Source organism: Nomia melanderi, chromosome 3 (genome assembly GCF_051020985.1).
Source record: "Nomia melanderi isolate GNS246 chromosome 3, iyNomMela1, whole genome shotgun sequence".
In the NCBI taxonomy this organism is placed as follows: Eukaryota; Metazoa; Arthropoda; class Insecta; order Hymenoptera; family Halictidae; genus Nomia; species Nomia melanderi.
The window spans coordinates 7544369-7564293 of NC_135001.1; the positions used below are offsets into that span (position 1 = coordinate 7544369).

Sequence of the window (19925 nt, forward strand, 5' to 3'; positions counted from 1 at the left end):
ACTCATCTTCTCAACTTAACCCTTCACACTCAAGAGTTTTTCACTGGAAATATACAGTTCTCAATGAGGACTACTGAAAACCATAAATTAAGAAACAAAGTTGTTTTATATATAAAACTTTCTAATTTTACTAAATCAAGTCGAGAGTGTATCTCTCGAGTGTAAAGGGTCGGGATCTAAAAAGGACCGATCGATTGCTCCCTATTTAAAACAAACCGATCCTTTCGTGCTTGAAAGTCATAAGTCACGCCAGTAACCAAGGTCTCCTACATCACTGAAAGAGCATTTTTAATTTCGATATTGCTAGCAAATCTAACAGAAACAACGTTGTTGTTTCATTCCTTGCCACTTTGGTCGTCGTACCAAAGGTTACAATGGTATCAAGCACCCTTCCTCGAAAGTGCAAAAACATGGCTAGCCAAACGTTGTCTATTGACTTCGCGCGAAATGAATCGGCTCGCCCGATCAAGGACGAGCGAGAAAGAGGAGGAGAAAATTTCGCGTGGATTTCGCGACACCCTCTATTTGTATTGTTGCCCGCGTCGGATAAAGGCACGTTTCGGCGCCGTCTCGTCGGCCGTCTATTGATTGCAATTTGAGATGATGGCAGCCGGGCTGGTGGGCGCGCATGTATCCCAAACCAGCCGACCGTCCGTCCTCCGTTACGTCTGCAGGCGTCGGTGTTTTACGCGCGCTTGAACGCATTGATGTCCTTTCTCGGGAGAGCTGTACGTCACAGCCTGGAAACGTATACCTGACGCGTGTCCTTAAATACCAGGCGAAATCGATCGTTCACGGGCGAAGCGAAGACTTTCACCGAGCACTGAAACCCGAGCTTCCTCTCCGGGACAACAATATTGTCTTCGGTAACAAGGTAGTCGAAGGTAGGCTGCAGAATGAGGAGGCTAGGGATAAAGGTGAAAGCGAGGGGGACGCGAAGGACGATGCTTCGTAAATAAGAGACTCGAGTGGCAAACATGAATCGATGACAAAACAAAGAGGGTAGTATTACAGTGTAATGAAGAGGCGGGTAAGAGAAAGAAGAGGATTTGCTTGAGAAAATATAGGGAAAAGGGAGAGGATAGTTTCGCAAACGAGAATGCTAAATGGTGAAAGTGGGACGAGAAGGGAAATGAATGACTAGGTAAAATGGGGGTGGAGCAAGGGATTTATTAAAAATGATGTAACTCGGTAGAAAGTTTCTTCCACGTTTATTTAACGCTGAAGCTACCAGATGAGTCAGAGTGACCTTTCCTGATTTCTTTTCTTGCAATTATTGAAAAGATGTTTCTCTGAGAAGTTATTAAAGACATTAATTTAGCAATACGCAAACCGAATTTAAGATCAATTGAAGTCTCGATAGATACATTCTGGGATTTTCTACAGAGAAGTTTCTAAAAGGTAATTCAACTCGGTAGTTTTAGTGTTAACCCTCTACAGGCTCGGGACTTTGAAGTCACATACTAATGTATTGGCATCCTATTGATTTAATAAATATTTAATAATAAAATTAAGTAATTGATTAACTTCAACTCTTACACACTCAGGAAAGTTCAGCGTCATTGTAATTTCGAATCGATCGAAGCAAGAGCAATCATAAAAAAGAAGAGGGCGTAAAAGGGAAGTGTAGATAATAAGCACAGAAGTACCGGGAAAGACTGTCTTGTAAATGAGAAAATAAAGCAGTCGAAACGCGAGAGAAGGAAACTTAAGAGAACAAACGGAGTGAGGAAGAGCGAGATTTAGCGGGTAATGAGTGGCGTTGTTAATTCGGGGCGTTGATAAAAATAAAAAGGATTTACAGCCCGCGCGGGCGGCGATTAGACGGTAACGGGCAGGAAATGAACGTGGCCGTGGAGCCCTTAAATAGCGAGCGCGTTGCGCCCGGCGCGAACTTTAATGTCCCGGGTATCCTTGAACATCCGAGAACTAGGTCTTCAGGCGCCATTTATCCGCTGTAAGAAATACACCCCCACGGGAGGGTGTCCGATCGGGGGAAAACAGAATCAGTCGGTGTTGGTTTTAGCGCTCCAACGCTCTGACACGGTTTCGCATGGGACCCCGGCAATATACGGCTCTAAGGGATGATAAATTTTCAAATGGATCACTTCCAGCGATGTTCTTCGTCGTTTTTGTTTTTAATAATCGGAAGAATTTTTCCAACGGCGACCTTAATTTGAGTTTTCTTATTCACACTGCGAATTTAATGAAAATATGATTGATTCCGTATCCTTTGCTTAGCGCTATTGGTCGTTTCAAATGTCAACGCTTTGCACTCGAAATGTTTTCGAAATATTCAATATTTACTGACAAAATACAGATGTTTCGTGAATCTGACGACAGAACTGTTTTATCTCGATACTTTACATAGTGATGTGTTATACCAAGTTTAATATTAAATATTTATAAAAAAGGTACGGAAAGTTGACTTTAGAGGGAATTGGAAGGTTCTCTTATTTCAGTGTTTATTAAGTTTCTGTGAATTGGTTCACCTTTTCCAACAAACAGAGCTGTTCCTTTTTAAATATCGCATAGTTTATTTGATTCTGGGAATGTATAATTGTAAGTTGAAACGAAACTGTCTTCATATAATTTGTAATTTAAACGAGGTTTTCTCTCACTCTGCTTCCTGTGAAGGGTATTCCGATAGACAGTTTCTGTTGTTTTATGGAACTTTAAGTATACTCGGTTTCTGTCTGAAACTGCAGAAACGTCTACTACGATGTCGACAATGAATATCGGAAGACTTGTCTTTGAGGTCGTGTTTTTGTTGTGTTTCGCGGCAGAATGTGAACGAAATGGAAGAGAGATGGGCGATAATTAATTAAAGTTGGGAAAACTTGATATCACGGATTCCAGACGTCCCGACAGTTTTCCGGTTCTATCCAAACAGACAGCGCGTATTAACGCGACCCGGCGAAGATACAATCCCATTTTTTGGAACGCCGCCAAAACCGCATTTTCTCTATAGTTCGAATCCTTCGTCCACCCGTATATAGTGATCGGTATCAAGGATTCTGAATACATCGCCGGACCGTCGAGATTCCGTCCTGTTGACCGATTAAAATTCATTCGATTAAAAAACTACCAAACGTTCCAAACTTGATACGTTCGAACTCCGTTAACCCAATAATGCCTCGGTTTTATTTAACTTTCGTTATTCCCGGTTTTTCGATTAGTCGGGTTTTTCGTTCTACAGAGATCCAACGCGAATCTACTATTTTTTGCTTCTATGTCCAGTACAATTTTCACAATTTCTCTTATCGGAGTTGAAGGTAATCCAAACGCTTCCACGGAAATTCAAGCTACACGTTTGAATTTCAAATTTCTATGTATGTAGATTCCGGATAATTTCTTGAATTTCTGCTTCTTAATAAATCCAAAATAATTTTCAAATTTTGTACACGAGTATGACATTTCCACGTAGACTCTGGTTAATTTCCCGAACGTCTACTTCTGAATCCAAGATAATTTTCCTTCGACCATCGAGATTCAAGGTATCCACTCGAATTTCCGATTAATCGTAGATCCGAGGCGATTCCTCTATTTTCAATGTCCGCAGAGACGAAAGATAATTTTGCCGATATTTGCTTGTACAAAGCACCGAGATAATTCACCCGAAATTCCAGCTCCCACAAAGGACCAAGATAATTCCCCAATTTCTGCCTCCACAAAGTACCCAGCAACGTGGTCGCTCCGATGTTCGCTTCAACAGATGCCCTATATAATTCTCTCCCCGTCCCCGTGCTCACCGACGCGACTAAACAACATTATTTTCCTTGTTCGTCCCGAGGAAGACGAAAAAAAAACAACAACAGCAACGCTAACACCTACACACAACGCGCATCCCTAATTACCACGCTACAGGCCGGTATTTGGGCCATCCCTTTATTCAGCCGGCGACATTGTCTAAACTGCTTGGGTACGTACGGTGGCGCTGATTAAAATCAGGCAAGACTTAATTAGGCCGGTGTCATTAGGGGAAGGCGTCCTACTCGATCTCGATAACACGGCTCTGCCTGGTCAAGAACTCATTTACCTAACAAATTTTTCATCCCCTTTTCTCGCGGCAGATAACTAGGCGTCCCGGGGAGTCATCCTTGTGGAAATTTTTTTTTCCTTCCTTTTTTTTTCTATATCAACGCCTCGGTGTCGGGGAACTCCCGCGGAGGGAGTCACGGTAGAGTTGGTTTCCGTAGAGTCAGTCTATGAGTTTGTATTCGAGTTGTTTGTATAATTACTCTCTACGTCACGATCAAAATTCTTTCATACAAACCAAGGGAAAATAATGAAAGACCCTGAGACAAGATGAAAAAGATTAATAATAAATGTAGATACAGCATTGATTAAAATAGTAATATGTTTCATTTGCATTGTTACAAAATTCTCCAGACATATGGAAACTTATGGATGACCATTTACGGTAGTGCCTCAATAGTAGACACGTATTTAAGAAATCGCTGGTGATATTGCTCTCGGTTATTAGTGAAAGAAATTATAAACAGTGTCTACTATTAAGGCAAAAATGCTCTACTTTCGAGGCACTACTGCACTTCCTTGGGGACGCAGCGAACTTCCGTGTCGATCGGTTCGCACAATTCAGTGCCCCTTCGAACAGCAATTAACGTTATTGGCTGTCGAATAGGAACACCAGTCGCCGGATAAATATTTCACGGATAATTCGAAGCTTATCGATCCACGCCGTGAATTATTGAAGTTTGTCGCGAGTTGCGGGGGCGGTAGCGAATCCACTGCGGCGCAGGGGTAGTTTTCGCTTGGAGCATTTCTGCGAGTTTTTTGTCTCCGATGTTCGATTCAATCGCGAAGAGTTTCTGTTCGAATAGCTCAGTAGTGCAACGATATTCTGCTCCCATTTGAGTCGATCTAACTTTTCTTAAATTAATATTCTAATATCCGTCGGAATATTTCACGACATCCTCGTAATAAGCGCCGACAGTTCCCAGGAACGTAATAAATTATACTTCCTGGGATCGGGCTTCCGAGAAAGCGAGAGATCGTTGCGCACATTTTCCACGAAATGGATTGTTCGATAATCGTACAGCGGAGTATCTTTGGAAACATTAAAAAAAGAAAACGGAAAATACGGCGATTGTTTTCGTAAACAGCTCGATCGAGGGAATTGATGCACTCCTTTTTTTTTTCCTCTGCACGCGAAAACTCCGCTCCCGATATTGTGCAACGAGATTCAGTTGAATGGAAGGAGCAAGTGATCGGTCTACTGTGAGTAATCGTTGCACGGCAGCCTTGTCCATGAAAAGGTGGTGCAAGTTGGAGCGCGAATAATGCGCATGCATGCACTTTGTATTTATAGACTGTCGGTGCGGCCCTATCAGAGCGAAAATTCAGGTGCCTGAAAATCATCTTCCGGTCAGCCTTTCAGGAACCACGTTTTCCCTTTTTTTCTTTTACCCTGGCAACAACTCCCGCGATTCAGCGTGAAGTCGATTGAACCTTCAACTTCGATTTCATTCAACTATTCTGGTAATATTAACACTTAACGATCGACAATTTTCTATTAATCCTTTGCAGACGAGACTCTCTTAAACTTCTAACATCTGTTTTCATAAAAAACTAAATTACGCAACGATTCGTCTTAAACACCGAAAGAAAAAAAATCACAAGTCAATCACTGGTTAGTTGAATAATGAAATTATTTGTAGTTTTCGATTTTACATATCGAAGCTATCAGAGGGGTTAAAATAATATGCTACTATGTGTAATAATGATATTATTATTAGATTCCACTCGAATTGAAGGTGAAATAAGGCTCGAACGTATTATTATATAATTTTTCTGATTTCGTCCGTCGACTGTATATAACTCTCTTGAATGTTGCGATTCTCGTCTCGCGTACGTGTCTCGAATCAATCTTTCATTGAGCCTTTCAGAATCACATTATTATTGGAATCGACCTTAATGAGTACTTCTAATTATATAGCTGATCTAATTATAATCGACGGTAACCCTTCACTTCCATTTAATTCACCCGTAATGTTTCTTAGACGGTATCGATAGCGTAAGGGCGAGTCCACAGTGTGTATCGACGTAACTTCGTTTCGTACTAAAGATAGCGACCGGAATGTTAGCCAGCAAAGACAATATTGATATCGATCTGCACCGCGCTGTTCCATCTCCTTTGCGTGGTCATTGCACCGTGGAAGTTCTTCCTCCATTTAATCAAAACGAGAGGTATACCACGGCGAAGGAAAAACGAAAGTAAAGGTTGAAAAGATGCACTGGACACCAACGACCGAAAGTTTCGAATTAGCTTGTCGACCTCGCAATGACATCACGTTGCACGTGAGAAACTTAAATTACCGTTTAAAAACCAATGGGATCTATTTCGAGAAAATCGCTGAAATGTACCCGAGGTTTCGCAAATTAATTCTATTATTCCTGATTACCCTCGGTTCGTGATTCTCAAAGCGTTACGAAACTCTCGGAGGCTGGTGAAGGTTCAAGGTCCGATTGAAATGTAATTTTATTCTCATTAAATATATAATCGTGTTACGCGTATTGCCTTTCACTTATCCCAGTAGCTGACAATTACAAAAGAGGATCACATTGCCAGAGAGTTTACAAGATAAATCAGCCTGTAGAGTACAAGTACACGAGTGACTCGGAGCGAATTCAACCGCGAAAAAATTGACAGTGGGGCTCGTTGCGTGTTTCTCGCGACGAAGAAAAATCCACGTTTCGCTTCTTTCTCGTTTACTTTCCGTTTCTGTTTTCTCACTTTGTTTCGCTTGCTTCTTCTCATGCTCGTGTTTATTTACAAGGTCCGACAGTCTCGGACGCTAAAAAATATCCGAGATCGAGTTAACGTCGATCCCCTCCCATTCCCGGATCACCGAGCGCCTGAAATTCACAGGATTCCTCCCTCGAATCAGGAGGAGGCCGAGCCTCGCGAAAACTCGCGGGTCGACGGTTTCTGCGAACCGTAGAAAAATCAGGCGGAGAACGAAGGGTTGAACGAATCGGAATGCTTCGAAGTGTGATATGACTGCGCCACGGATTACCGAACGCTGTCGCACTCCCGCCGCGCCGGAGAACGTAGATCCTCGGTTTAGCGTCAGTATTCGATGCACTAATCCGTGGAGCACAGTTCGTTCGATACAAGATGCTCAACTCTTCCTCAGATTTCGACAATCGGTGACATCGAAACATCCGGACCGGTCCGGATACTTATAAATATCCTCAGCGTTCGCCTCACGAATGAAAAATTCTATTTCTTAGTATATAAAAACCGAAAGAACACGTTATTGTCGCAATCGTCGCGACTCGAAGCTCGTGAACGAAAGAGAACGGTCAGAAAGTGGTCAAAATTTAATCTTTCTTAGCCCCTAAAGGAGAAAAAAAACGTTTGATCTCAGGAATTCGACCCTACGCAGGGTCAAAGGTGCCGATTGACTCGGTTAATTGTCTCCTTTTGTTTTTTTTTCCAACACGCCACGGATCAGCGAACGTTCGTCCACCGCTTGTCGGTTCCACTCACGTTTCGCAACCCCGATCGCTTTGATAAATCTTAAAAAAGTTATTGTGTCCTCTTCGTCGTCTTCAACGCACTCCGAAGTCTTTGGTTCACTCTTCCCCTCGATGGGACGAGACGTGCTCCGTCCCCGGATTATTGCTTGCTTCGCGGACGATCGCTAATCCGTGGGTCGTCAGTTACTTTCGTTGAAAACACCAGACAGTGTAGTACTTACTTAATCGGATCAACGCAACCGCCGTCTGTTTAGCGCCGCTTTCATCCTAATTCGTTACGTATCAAATTGAAAACGCCGGACCACCGTCGTCCGGCCGATCTAGTCACGGTACAATTACGGACATACAATATCGATAAATATAATGTATATATTAATATATAAATAACACGATATTCTTTACACTAGAGTACAGGGTGTATATACATACATTACGCCCGGCTTAAACGTGCGCGCTCCGTCGAGTTCTCTGATTCACGAAAATCCGACGAATCTCGACAACTTAACGGGGATAGACGACAAATTCTGTTCGATTTTTACGAGTATTGGTAACCGTGACTTTTTCTTTAAAGAATCACGTTGACGTTGACCCTGCCGCGGTCTTCATTCCATCGAAGCGTTTGAAATATCATTGAAAAAATAGGACATACGTTAACAATGATTTTCTAGTGCTCCTCTGAAATTCTACAGCATTCTTAAAGAATAAAACGTAGTAAAATGGAAAACTGATCAATGAAGACCCGAACGTACAGGAGGGTTTGAATTTCAAATTCGTCGCTGCTCGGTTCAATTAATCAGATCCATTTAAAATTTACGCATTCTCCGGAGTCTCGGAAGTTGTATTTTTGTCTCGACGAACTTGGAACGGCGAATACTCCGAGAACTGAAAAATGTATAACTTTTCCTATGAATAAACGAACGGATCCGGTATATTTTTAAAGGACACCGAGTCCATTTTTGCGTTTTCGACGAACGATAAGAAAAAAAGAAAGAAAGAAAGGAACGTATCGGATGTTCAACGTTAATGTCAAACATCCGTTTTCTACGATGGAATGGCGGCGCACACGCTTGAACCGGGCGTCTTGTACACGATGGATGGAGTCTTCGTAATAGTTTAGCGGAGCCATCGAAGAGCATTTTCCCCCTTGATCTCGAGCGTGTTAATCCCGATTCCCCGATCGACTCTCCGATTCGTCGACGCGTCGTTCTAGCGAATCCGTCAATGCAAAAGTAGGAAAATAGCGAGGGGAAAATTTGTTCGGCTCGCGGGCCCGGCCGTCGATCTCGATCTATCACGCGGATCGAGCCACCGGGTCCCCCGCGGGTGTCTCTTTGGTGAGGAGGACGGAGAGAAAAACGATAAGCAAGTGAATTGCCCGAAGTGAATTCAACCGATGATGCCCCATGAAAGTATACATGGGCTGTCCTGTTTCGACCGATCCACGCGATTGTCTCTCAGACTATTCGTTTGCGAATAGTTATCTTTTGGCAATCACATTCATCATCAACGATGCAGTTTCAAGTGAATTCTAATCCTATCCTGAATTCAAATTTCAAGATGGCGATTCTTGATTCTAGGTGGCGACGTAGGTTACGAGGTCTACGATTTGTTTAATGAAGTCCTTTGCACTTGGAGGTATTTCTTAGATCACTGGCCAGCGACTCTAACATTCCCATTCGGAAAGTAGTAACATAAATAAAATGATGTATTGGTGGGAATGATTATTTTGCTTGAAATTAATGATTGTTAATGAGATGTTTGGAGTATATTTTTAGAGTGATTAAATAAATAAATAAATAATGAAATAAATCGAAGAAGATAGTCGAGTGCAAAGGATATAATCTGCAGTCTAGTAAGTTCCATCTGAAACGTGTTTATATGAATAATGGATAATGAATAATTTGAGAAATAATTGCGCGGATTAATTGAAACGGGACACCCTATATATAGAATATAACATTAGCAGCCGGCTGACCAAATGCGACACGGTCATCGATCGCGTGGTGCCCACACACGTTGAGTCTGATCCAGATCATTTCATAATTAATTTATCTCGCCAGATCGTTAAGTACCGGTTCAAGGCTCCGGTTGCTATCCGTTTTCACGATGTCATTTAACTCCCGTATTTCGTTCGTGAAATACTTTCACTCTGAAGTTGAACGAAATTGAATTATTTCTAATTGCATTGAAGTACACGATTCGTTTTCAAATTTCTACGAGAATTTCTATTCTATCGGATTAATCCGAACAACGGCCAAGGATTAAACGTTCAACTTCGTAAATCCGTCTACAAAACTGAAACTGAGATTCTTATCGTTAATAAATCACCGATCAACATTTCGATTAATCGTTACGCGTTATTTCCAAATCTCGTTTAATAGATCGTCGATTAATATTTAAATTAATCGCTACGTGTTACTTCCAAATTCCGTTTCGCCAGGTAGGCGAGTCGGTGCTCGCGCGGATATTTATGCAAACACAGATCCTTTCCCAACAGAAGCCGCCTCATCGAAGTGAGTGTTAAACACAAAACAAAGTATCTTATTCAAACCACCATTAACACATTAATTTCGCGATGCATCGCACACCGGCGAACGCTATACATACACAAACGTCCGTAGCCCAGTAATAAGGGATGAAAAAACGCGGCAAGCGAAACTGAAAGAAACATTCGTTCGTTCCATCCCCTAAGTACTATCCATCACAACAAAATAAAGTGTTTCCCACGAAAAAAAGCAGCATTAATCATGATAACAAAGAACAAGAGAATATCCATTAACTCACCCGTCATCTATAATATCATTCAGAACCAGTCTCCGAGCAACCCCATTATCCACAATGAAGCTGCTCCTCGAACAATAAGCTACTCTCACGAAATAATACCACGAATAATACATCCGACAAATTTGCAACGCAAGTAACATCTCCAATTGCAGCTCACAAATTCATAAATCATTCAAACTGAACCGGCAATCAGAGGACCGCTTGATAATCGCGGAACGGAGTTGCAAGTTTCGCGCGCAAACGGATAATCCGGAGCTCTGGCATCAGCTGCGATCAAACGTGCCCTCTGGATCCCCTGACCGTCGAAATTAGCTCCAGGGATTGAAAACGTTCCGAAATTAACTGTACGAAACTGTCATATACCGACTGAAACGATTACAGAGAACTGAAATAGACATAAAACTGTTATTAAATATATAGGTTTTGATCTATGTCGCTTTTAGTCCCGGTTCTTCGGGACCGATGTTATATTGGTTCTATAACAGCTACAAACTGCTATAACACTGAAAATAACAGTTACGCAACGGAATCAAAACCGATACAGCTGAAAATCGATACACCGTATATCAGCTGTAACTCTATTTTAGTCCTCTATAACTGTTCCAAGAACCGGAACTGACGTCACAACTGTTTTCAACCCCCGATCAGCTGCCACCCCGATGCCGTCTATCGCAACGAAACCGAGAACGCGTTGCTTCGATGTTATTGCCCTAGAAAATCGTTTCGAGAGCGACTAAATTCATCCCGGGTCTAGGAATCGTGCCGAGAATCCGAGACTCGTCCCGGTCCCACGCTGTCCCGCGGAACACCGTGTCTTCCTGTCCCGTTTCCCCCTTCTCGCGCGCAGAGGAAACGGTCATCCTAATTCGTTAGTTTTTTTTCTTCTTCTTTTTCATCATCTCAGGAAATGAGAATCGATCGTCGAACGATTGGCGCAATGAATCCATCGGCTTTGACCGGCAGCGAAGTCTCTAGGGTCGTGGATCGTTGGTCCAACGGCGTTCATTGCTGGTAACCGTTCGCCTGGGTCTGGCCCTCTTGGCTGTCTATACTGTAACCGGTTATGCTGTCCGGGCTTTGCAGGGACGCCGCGTACAGGGGATTCACCGGCGTCGAGTTCGTGTCGAACTGCGTCGAATCGTAGACGCTGTGGTTCTGTGAACAGAAGAATAGCTTGTTGTTGCTTGTTCCTCGACACAAAGTCTGTTTTTGTTTCCCTTTTCTTTGTTTTTTTTTTTCTTTTCGTTTGTCTTTGGTATCCGAGTGTCAACGCTTCCGTCTGATTCCTGGAGACCGATTCAGCCTTTTCAAATCTTTGAGAATCACATGTTTCTTCTGGGGATATCATAGTTCATTGAGGCGTGAATGTGTTTATTATGCGAGAATGTAGAAACGAAAAGAGATACGTATCTTACTGCGTTGATTGATTGTATTTGAATAGTGTTACGTATGTGTGGTAATATCGTGCGAAAATTGCGAATGAATCAAAGATACGATAGTAATGTCTCTTCGAGTGTAATTGATAATCGGATTGCAGATTTGATTCTAGAAGAATAAAATTCTATTGTCCCAGTAGAATTTTTATTCCAAAGCCCGGACGTTAACGTGTAACTCTTCTTGTTTTCGCATTCTTATCGTGTTAGCACATTGATTACCATATCAGTACTCGTAAGTCACTTGAAATCAAAGTTGATATCTGATTGACAAATTCAACCGAAATGCGATCTTTCCTTTTTTATTGGAATTAAGAAAGGATTCTGTCCCCTGTACGCTACGTGCTATGGTAATGAATGTGTCGATGAGCGCAATAGCAAACATACAACATAAAGTAATGTACACTTTCAAGCTAAGTGCAGAAAATTATTCACAATGATGCGGCGCAGTGCAGGTTGAACTCGTTGCAAATGAAAGAAAGCAGACTGTGTTCGCCTCGAGTACCGTCGCAGCAGAAAATTAAAAGATTAGCGTGATCCACTGCCAAGTTAGTGTCATAAATAAATAAAACCATGTACGTTGGCTACATTAAGAAGTTTAATTAAATCTAGACATGCCGTATATACAGATATAATAAAGCATTTGTGCGCGCCTCCATATATTACACTATGATACATCTAATAGTCCAATGGGTAAAAACGACCTCAAGTAATTAAAAAATTCCCTTATATACAGGCTGTTCCATCTGACTTTATTCTTAGGAACACTTTCCCTGTCTTTAATATTTCTTCTCATGATACTGAAACAACTTTCACTTCCATTTGCTTCGAGAACATCGACTCTACAATGGCAAGAATTCCACTGAAGTATTAAAATGAAGAGAAAAAAACATTCCAAGTGATAAAGTAGACTCAGAGACATCCCGTATGGTTACTAATGACTTAGACTTTACATCAATGACTTCAAATTAATATTTACAACAACTCAGTCTGCGTGTAGGTTTTTTGATCAGTAGGGGAAGGACTGGGAGCTGATTCGCCGTCTCTCGGAGACTTGTGGCTGCTCATTGTTAGCGACAGTAAGTATTCACTGAGACCGCCAGACTCTTTCTTCTTCGAGTCCTTCTTACGTTTCTCGTATCTGTCTTTATTAGTGAGAACATGATTAGAAAGTAACAGCTGGGAAGCATTATCAGCAGAATCTGACGTTTCATCCGCGTTTACTTCGGATGTCCCGATATCTGTCAACCGGTTACTAGAACTCGATTCTTTTTTATCAGAGTTATTCCCCGAAGATTCAATAAGATCTAAGGACTCCTGAACCAAGATACTATCTGCCACTTTAGGGTCGTGATGACCGCTATCCAGAATGGATTGTAAAGTGTTCTCCAAAGGAGGTATGTCAAAGTATTGAGCTACGTTCCCTTCCGAGCCTTTCCTCTCACGATCCAAACTGCTTTTTCTGGTGAGGGAGAAGAGGTTCGTGTTGCTGTCGTTAGCCTTCGGTTTGTACAAAAAATTACTAGCAGTGGTTGGTGGAAATAGCAGGTTGGAGACGCTACTAGGCCCACCATACTTGATCTGCGATATGGAGCTGCTTTTCCAAGCAGTGCTAGGAAATCTTAGATCGGGCGTGCTCTTCTTCGAATCGATAAAATTGTCTGATCTGGCGAGCGGGTAGTTTTTCAAGATCGCGCCGGCCTTCTCCGTGCCAAGCCGTCTGGAGAAGTTCTTAATCCCGGAGGTGGAGCGGTACAAAGCGGTTGTGGATTCATAGGCGTGCCCGCTAGCGGTTTTCGAATCCTTTTGGGAAGCCAGGGAGTGGAAGGAAGCCTTGTGTTTCGAGGGAGATGATTTTAATATCTGCGAATCGTATAAGGGCATGTGAATAGACGGAGTATGGACCTGGTATATGTAATCGCTGTCTGTTTTCAGCGACGAGAAACTCTGCTGATGCGGTAGGGACACTGTGTCTTCGTCCATTGCATCGTCCACTTGAGCCTTGTAGGAGAACATGATGGAGGGCTGTGAAACCCTGAAATGATACTCGTTGTGAACGGCTACTATTTAAAATAGGATTGTAATTAATGACGCAAGGGTTAAGCAAATCCACTTACCCGAGAAATTCTGACAGGAATGTGTGATAAACCAATGGTGTGAAAAGAGTTAGGTAAATAGCGGCTGTAAAGTCCACGATGCATAAACCCACAGGATTCTGTGTATAATTTAAAAAGCCTGCACCAACTGATTGTACCAAGTCTAGCATGGCTAATGTACCAGCGTAGATGTAAAAACTTTTTTTTGCTGTAACAGAAAACAGCTTGTAAGACAGAAGTACAAAGTATTCTTTGGTTCTGTATCATCATTCACGTACTTGGGAGGGTTAAACGGTCTCTTAACCGTGTCCATGGCAGTATTAATATAAAAAGGTATATCTGAAATGAAAGTATGATTAGTATCCTAATATAATTCCGTCAGTAATAGGGTTATCTCGCGTCAACTTACTATTGTGAAAACAAGACTGCTGCAGAACCAGAACATCATACCCCCATGACCAAATACATAAAAATCTTTACTGGGAATGTGGAATGTATCATCTGGTAAAACTAGCTCCAATGTCCCTTGGGTTATAGTAAAAGCCAGTGCTATGAATGATGTGGCAAGTAGTACTCTACGAATACTTGAACGACTATCCAAGTGTCCTTTAAGAAGAAATTAAAATGCATTTAAAGTCTTGCATTTCTATCGAAAATGTGTTTCTACCGAAGTTAGACTCACCAAAGGCTAAACCAAAAATGAGTACGCTCATCTCTGTGGATAATAAGAAGAATCTAACTGTAACCCACAGTACTTTGTCGACCTTACCACCAACTGTAGCAGCTGCGTTTACAGTCATTGATACTACACATCGTATCACTGAAATCACTACGTTACAAATGACAAGTCCATAAAATGCTAAAAATATTGGACTACTCGTTGCTCTCAATTTAAGCCGTGCTCTGTTAAATCTCACTGCGATGAATAAGAGAAACAAGAGATTTGGTATCAATATGATAATATCCCATATTCGTACCCTGGAAAAATAGAAACACATTAGATCAGTGATTCTCATTAGTTTTAATTGTTACTAACGATAATACTTTCTTATAAGAGTTGATAATACTTATCATAGAACATTAATTCTGAATGACATTGTACAGTACATTGAATTCTCCAATGAATACGAGGACAACTACATACCTTGAATCCTTAATTTCCTTGTATAAGATTAACTTGCAAAAGTGCTCCTCGTCATTCATTGGTGAACTAACATTAGGGATCATTGTACTGCTTAAGTCATACATGTGTAACCAGCTTTCAGAAACTTGCTCGCGTACCACACCATACATAATTTCTACTGTGCCTTATGAGTTACCCTCGAACCATTCCTTGAGCTTTCACTGTTGAAAAAAAAAACAAACAATATATTCGCTGCTACCAAAGAACTACTTCCCACAAAACAATTCTGACATTTATTACGCATCACAAACCATTGCAAACTATGTTCAACCCAATGATTCAACTACAAACTTTCTACATTCATAGCATACATGATAAAAAAGAAGAAAATACTCCAGTAACGTTCACTGAACTGTATACCATTTCTTCAGTTTACCAAACTCCTAGATAAAGGAAGCAAGCCTCCCAACACATTTTGGTCCCCCCAAACGCTGCGCTCAGAATTCAAATGCGCACAAACACCTACGATGCCCAGCTCAGTGAGATAATAAACATAACCTAAAATACTTGGCAGTATTCCCAATCCTCGACCTTCGGTCTCACTAGAAAGTGACAAGCGGCGGTCACGATCAGCCTAACGAAATCTAAACACACCCGCTCTCGGCGAATGTATTCAAATCTCTCGACAAACGGCTAGAAAATCGATAAGTGGTCTGGACAATCGCGTAGCCAGCTCTCAAAATCGTAACGATAAATCGGCCCGTGGCCGTCGCGGATTGATTACCGCTAATCGAATAAAACCGCGATACGTATCGCGTAAACGTACCGTGGACGAAATCTGCGGTCCCATCATCGTCCCCGTGAATCGTTTGTCCTTCGGCTGAGTCTCACGTATCCCGTTGCGCTGCGTACTCCGCAGTTCTTTTTCCGCTGACTAGCACTGTTTGTCTCTTTGTCTTATCCGTGGGGGTTTCCGCGGACCGACTGACATTTTGCGACGAATTGCCCAGCGTCCATTCCGTGGGATCAGTCTCGCCGATACGCTTTCCGTTCCAGTAACGTCGGATAAGGTAACTGACGACCGCGTACTTAACAGCGACGAACAGGAACGCGTAACGAAATGCGCGTGACTGCGAGCCGAACTTAGAGTACGTAGCTGCTGGCACAGTCTCCGCGGCGGACAAAAACAGGTGACGCAACGTTCTCACGCGTATCATAAAGGATGTGATTCAGGCTATCAGCTCAGAACAATGAGCGTGCAGAAGTTTTGCTGCGAGACGGTACCTGTGATGTATCTGCCACAAGATGCGTTATTCCTCCAGTCGCCGCGCATCGCGGCTGCGCATGGCGGGCGCTATAAACGGTATTACGAATTCAAAGTACGAGCCGAGTTAACTCGATAGAAAATAATTCGAATCAACTTTCTGGGGTGATTGTTTATGGTCTTTCAATGATTAGAACACTGCACGTTGGAGAGGAATATTATTAATACGTTGAATGCCGCACGATTTCATAGTACAAAATACTCGGAATGGGAAAAATACAATATAACACGTTCGCGGACAGTAGAAATTTTAATGACCCGCAGAAATAGAAAAAATGCAAATGCCGTAGTCCGAGGGTTAAAGTGCATAATAATTTCAAAAAGTTAAGGCTATGTAAAATGAAATTCATGACAATGTGGCCCATAAATTTCAATATTATAGCATTCATGTCATTTTGCATCAAAATGGAAATGAATGCTATAGCATTCACGTCCGCGAACGTATTAAGTCATTCGATTGAATTGCATTGTTATTATTGCGTGATCATCTAGGTGAATGTCACCGTATTAGGTAGCATTATTTATATGAATTATAGTAATTTGATTTAATTGGTCACCGGTGACCCCCATGGCAATCATCGTGTTAAAAGTTTAGAAAAATGTCCCCTATATTTTTCACTGTTTTAATTGGTACGATTATTTGATTATTCTCGTGATTGTTAATTACGAGTGTGAAACAAACAATTCTTGTCGCACGTATGTACACTGGAAACCCACAATGGCGTCGAGTGAAACTTCTGTGTCCGCACTGTTTCCACGTTGTAACACGCGAACCCGTGAACTGGTGGTTCGATGACGCCGAATGGAAAGCGATCGGAGATTCACTGACTCGTTACCGAACACGTTCGAGCAAGTTACCTGACGGTTTCGGTGGTTCGAGAATTACTGGAGTGGTGGCGAGTCGCTCGTAAACTGGGAAAATACGAAGTAACGCGCTCCATTTACCATTTGGTCCGTCTCGCGTGGACTGGTTACCGTTTTCCGAACTGATCGCGAGTAACTTAGCCCTCCCCGTTACTTTTAAGCCGTTCCATCATATACGAGGAATTTAAAAAATTCGGTGTAACACTAGATTTACGGATATTTAACACTACATTCACGGAACGAGTGAATTTGACTCATATTGAATTTTATAAGAATTATTTGGTAAATGTTCGGGTCGATTTTTATTAAGGCAGTTATGCAAATATGTATCCTAATTGTCTACTCTTAAACCTCTAATTTCTAAGATCTAAATAAACGGATCATAATTTTTCTAAGAACAATAGAACAAACTGTACAGTAAATGTCAGTAAGTCTAGTGTTAATCCGTAAGCTAAAGTTAAATTAAAGGTTCAATAACAGATTCAGGATTACGTATTCGTATGGTTGTATCGATCAAAATTAATTTATCCTTTTACTATATAATGTTTATAAAATTTAATATCTACTAAACTGACGGGTTCTGTAGATCTGGTGTTAACCTTTCGTTTCTTTCGCAACAATACTTGGTAACTACTTTATATTACTAATTAATAATTTAGTGGAAAAAGCAAAGAATTTCATTTTACGTTTACTTTAACAAATAATATTTTATTTATTCGGTTGAAAATTTCTATCGCAAGTCTGACTCAATGTTATAGGAGAAGGGGTGGAATAACATTCGAGCCGGTCTTTCGAAAAATAGAAATCTTTTTGCGCAGGTTTGGACGATACTCGTTACGCGATTACATAATGACCGTTGATTACACGAGCAGTCTGTTGGAAAATGTTCATCGGGACATTCTTTCGCCCGAGCCGGGTAGAAGCTTCCTGGTACGCGGCGATTATGAGTATTGGCATTACGGCTGCGACGGTTTCAACGATAAGGTCTGTAATTGTTGTTCGGAGATCAACAAAAGACAGGGAAATCCAATTTCATTTTATCCTTAATAATTAGACCGCGGATGATAATATTTGATGGATCGGTTTACTAAGCTAAGACCAAACAAAAGTTTGACCGCTATGATAAAGGTATCTGATTCCAAGCGCGATAAAATGAGAATACATGAAATATTTCACAGCACTGAATTATCATATACTAGAATATACTATGATCTGCATGAAATTTGTGCTCTAAGAATTAACATTTCATTCGATTTCGATCGAACGGATATAAAATCGATGGAAAGTGAAGGGTACTTCTAGGAGCAACACTCTGTTGTTGTCTTCTAAAATAAATAGTCCTTGGAACAATACTTTTGTAGGTTGCTTTTGCCAATTTAATATTCATCCCGCAATCATTTAATATACAGGGCTGGGGGTGCGGATACAGAACGCTGCAGACGATCTGCTCGTGGATCACGAAGACCCGGAAATTGGAGCAATCTGCTCCTAGTGTCAGGGGCGTGCAGGAAATACTTGTCGCGCTGGAAGACAAGGAGAAATCCTTTATTGGGTCGAGGGAATGGATAGGGAGCTTCGAAGTAAGCATTAGCATCCCCTTCGTCACTTCTTTAAGATTATTCCTTGTTTCATTTGTTCCTGTCGTTTCCCAATGAGTGATTGTAACAGCGAAGTTAAGGAAAAGGGAACGATTATTGAAATAATTCTTAATTATTTTACGCGATTATTAAAATAAGCTTAACATACGGTTTTAATAGTCTACGTACCTTTCTTAATTGAAGTGACTGTTTATATCGCAACTTTGATACACAAAGAAACAGAAAACTGATTCATTGGCGAATGACTCATAGGTGTGTCTAGTGTTGAATCATTTGTACGAGGTCCTCAGCAAGATTGTCCATGTGCGGAGCGGCAAAGAGCTATCGGGCCAGATAGCGGTTATCAAAACGCACTTCCAAGAGTTCGGTAGCCCGATAATGATGGGTGGGGACATGGATTGCTCAAGTAAATGCATTGTGGGGATTCACGAAGGAGTGGAAAACACTTACATGCTGATCGTGGATCCTCACTTCGTCGGCCAGGCGAAGAGCAACGAGCAATTAGTGTCACAGCACTGGGTGAAATGGCAGAAGCTCGCGGACTTCGTCGACAGCTCCTTCTACAACCTGTGCTTACCTCAGATTACAGGGCCAGCACAGTGATTGACGTTAATAAATTACTATAATAATATATCTGTAAGAATTTCTACCTATCCTACCGATCGTTTCATCGAATAGCTGTTAACTTTAGAATTGGAGAAAATTACAAATTTTAATTTCTTCCTCAAAAATTGAAAAATTAAATCTACTGAATGAAAATTTCACGTTAATAATTCATAAATACACAAGTACAAATTTTTCATTCTCCTACAAAAATTAAAAACTGCAATACCTAACATTAACTATAGTATAGTTAGTACTATACAATAATTATATTATCGTAGTCATATAAGTAGGATAAGGATGAAGCAGTTGTTTTGAATATTGCATTGGCTGTATTATTGACCTTGAAAGGTAATTCGAATGATTTCGGTACACTTAACATAGTTTAATCATTACGTTACTGCTGTATAATATATAATATTCTTAACCGCATTACGTTCCTTTGATTCAATCTGTGTTTAATATTAAACAAACTCCTTGCAACACCCAGTGGGAAATGTCATCGCTCGTCGCAAGGTTCGCTTCGAATACTAAACCCACCCCCATAGCGTTGCGTCGGTTCGACGTTGTATAGACAGGAGTTTTGAAAGTATT

The 19925-nt window shown here is 41.3% G+C and overlaps 3 protein-coding genes across 14 annotated transcripts in view; 1 reads left to right on the forward strand and 2 right to left on the reverse strand.

Moving 5' to 3' along the window:
* Ufsp1 (UFM1 specific peptidase 1) overlaps nucleotides 1–19864 on the forward strand; it is a 36729-nt gene extending 16865 nt beyond the window's left edge. The window contains exons 1-4 of one of the 7 annotated variants that reach the window (XM_031986100.2): nucleotides 15863–16012; nucleotides 17949–18114; nucleotides 18540–18710; nucleotides 18981–19847. In XM_031986100.2, coding sequence (XP_031841960.1) covers nucleotides 17980–18114; nucleotides 18540–18710; nucleotides 18981–19331 — 657 coding nt within the window. In that variant the 5' untranslated portion in view covers nucleotides 15863–16012; nucleotides 17949–17979 and the 3' untranslated portion in view covers nucleotides 19332–19847. Of the gene's footprint in view, nucleotides 1–15862; nucleotides 16133–16164; nucleotides 16306–16336; nucleotides 17194–17888; nucleotides 18115–18539; nucleotides 18711–18980 lie in introns of those variants that run through there. The other 6 variants (XM_031986109.2, XM_031986118.2, XM_031986092.2 and 3 more) reach the window with 6 other exon arrangements.
* Nucleotides 6485–15919, reverse strand: LOC116431095 (transmembrane protein adipocyte-associated 1 homolog). 6 transcript variants are annotated; one of them, XM_076365904.1, is made up of 8 exons: nucleotides 15769–15919; nucleotides 14964–15163; nucleotides 14502–14797; nucleotides 14229–14425; nucleotides 14098–14158; nucleotides 13841–14027; nucleotides 13629–13758; nucleotides 6485–11445 (listed from the first exon to the last, which is right to left on the reverse strand). In XM_076365904.1, the coding sequence occupies exons 2-8, from the start codon at nucleotides 15110–15112 to the stop codon at nucleotides 11293–11295; spliced, it is 1173 nt and encodes a 390-aa protein (XP_076222019.1). In that variant the 5' UTR covers nucleotides 15113–15163; nucleotides 15769–15919; the 3' UTR covers nucleotides 6485–11292. The 6 variants fall into 6 exon arrangements, with proteins under 6 accessions (XP_076222019.1, XP_076222014.1, XP_076222018.1 ...); XM_076365899.1 differs by lacking the exon at nucleotides 6485–11445 and having other exon boundaries at nucleotides 12304–13758; XM_076365903.1 differs by lacking the exons at nucleotides 6485–11445; nucleotides 15769–15919 and adding an exon at nucleotides 15363–15754 and having other exon boundaries at nucleotides 12304–13758.
* Nucleotides 19754–19925, reverse strand: part of Dhc98D (Dynein heavy chain at 89D) — a 30270-nt gene continuing 30098 nt past the window's right edge. Inside the window, exon 58 of the mRNA XM_076365674.1 lies at nucleotides 19754–19925. Within this exon, the coding sequence (XP_076221789.1) occupies nucleotides 19779–19925 (147 nt within the window). The 3' untranslated portion in view covers nucleotides 19754–19778.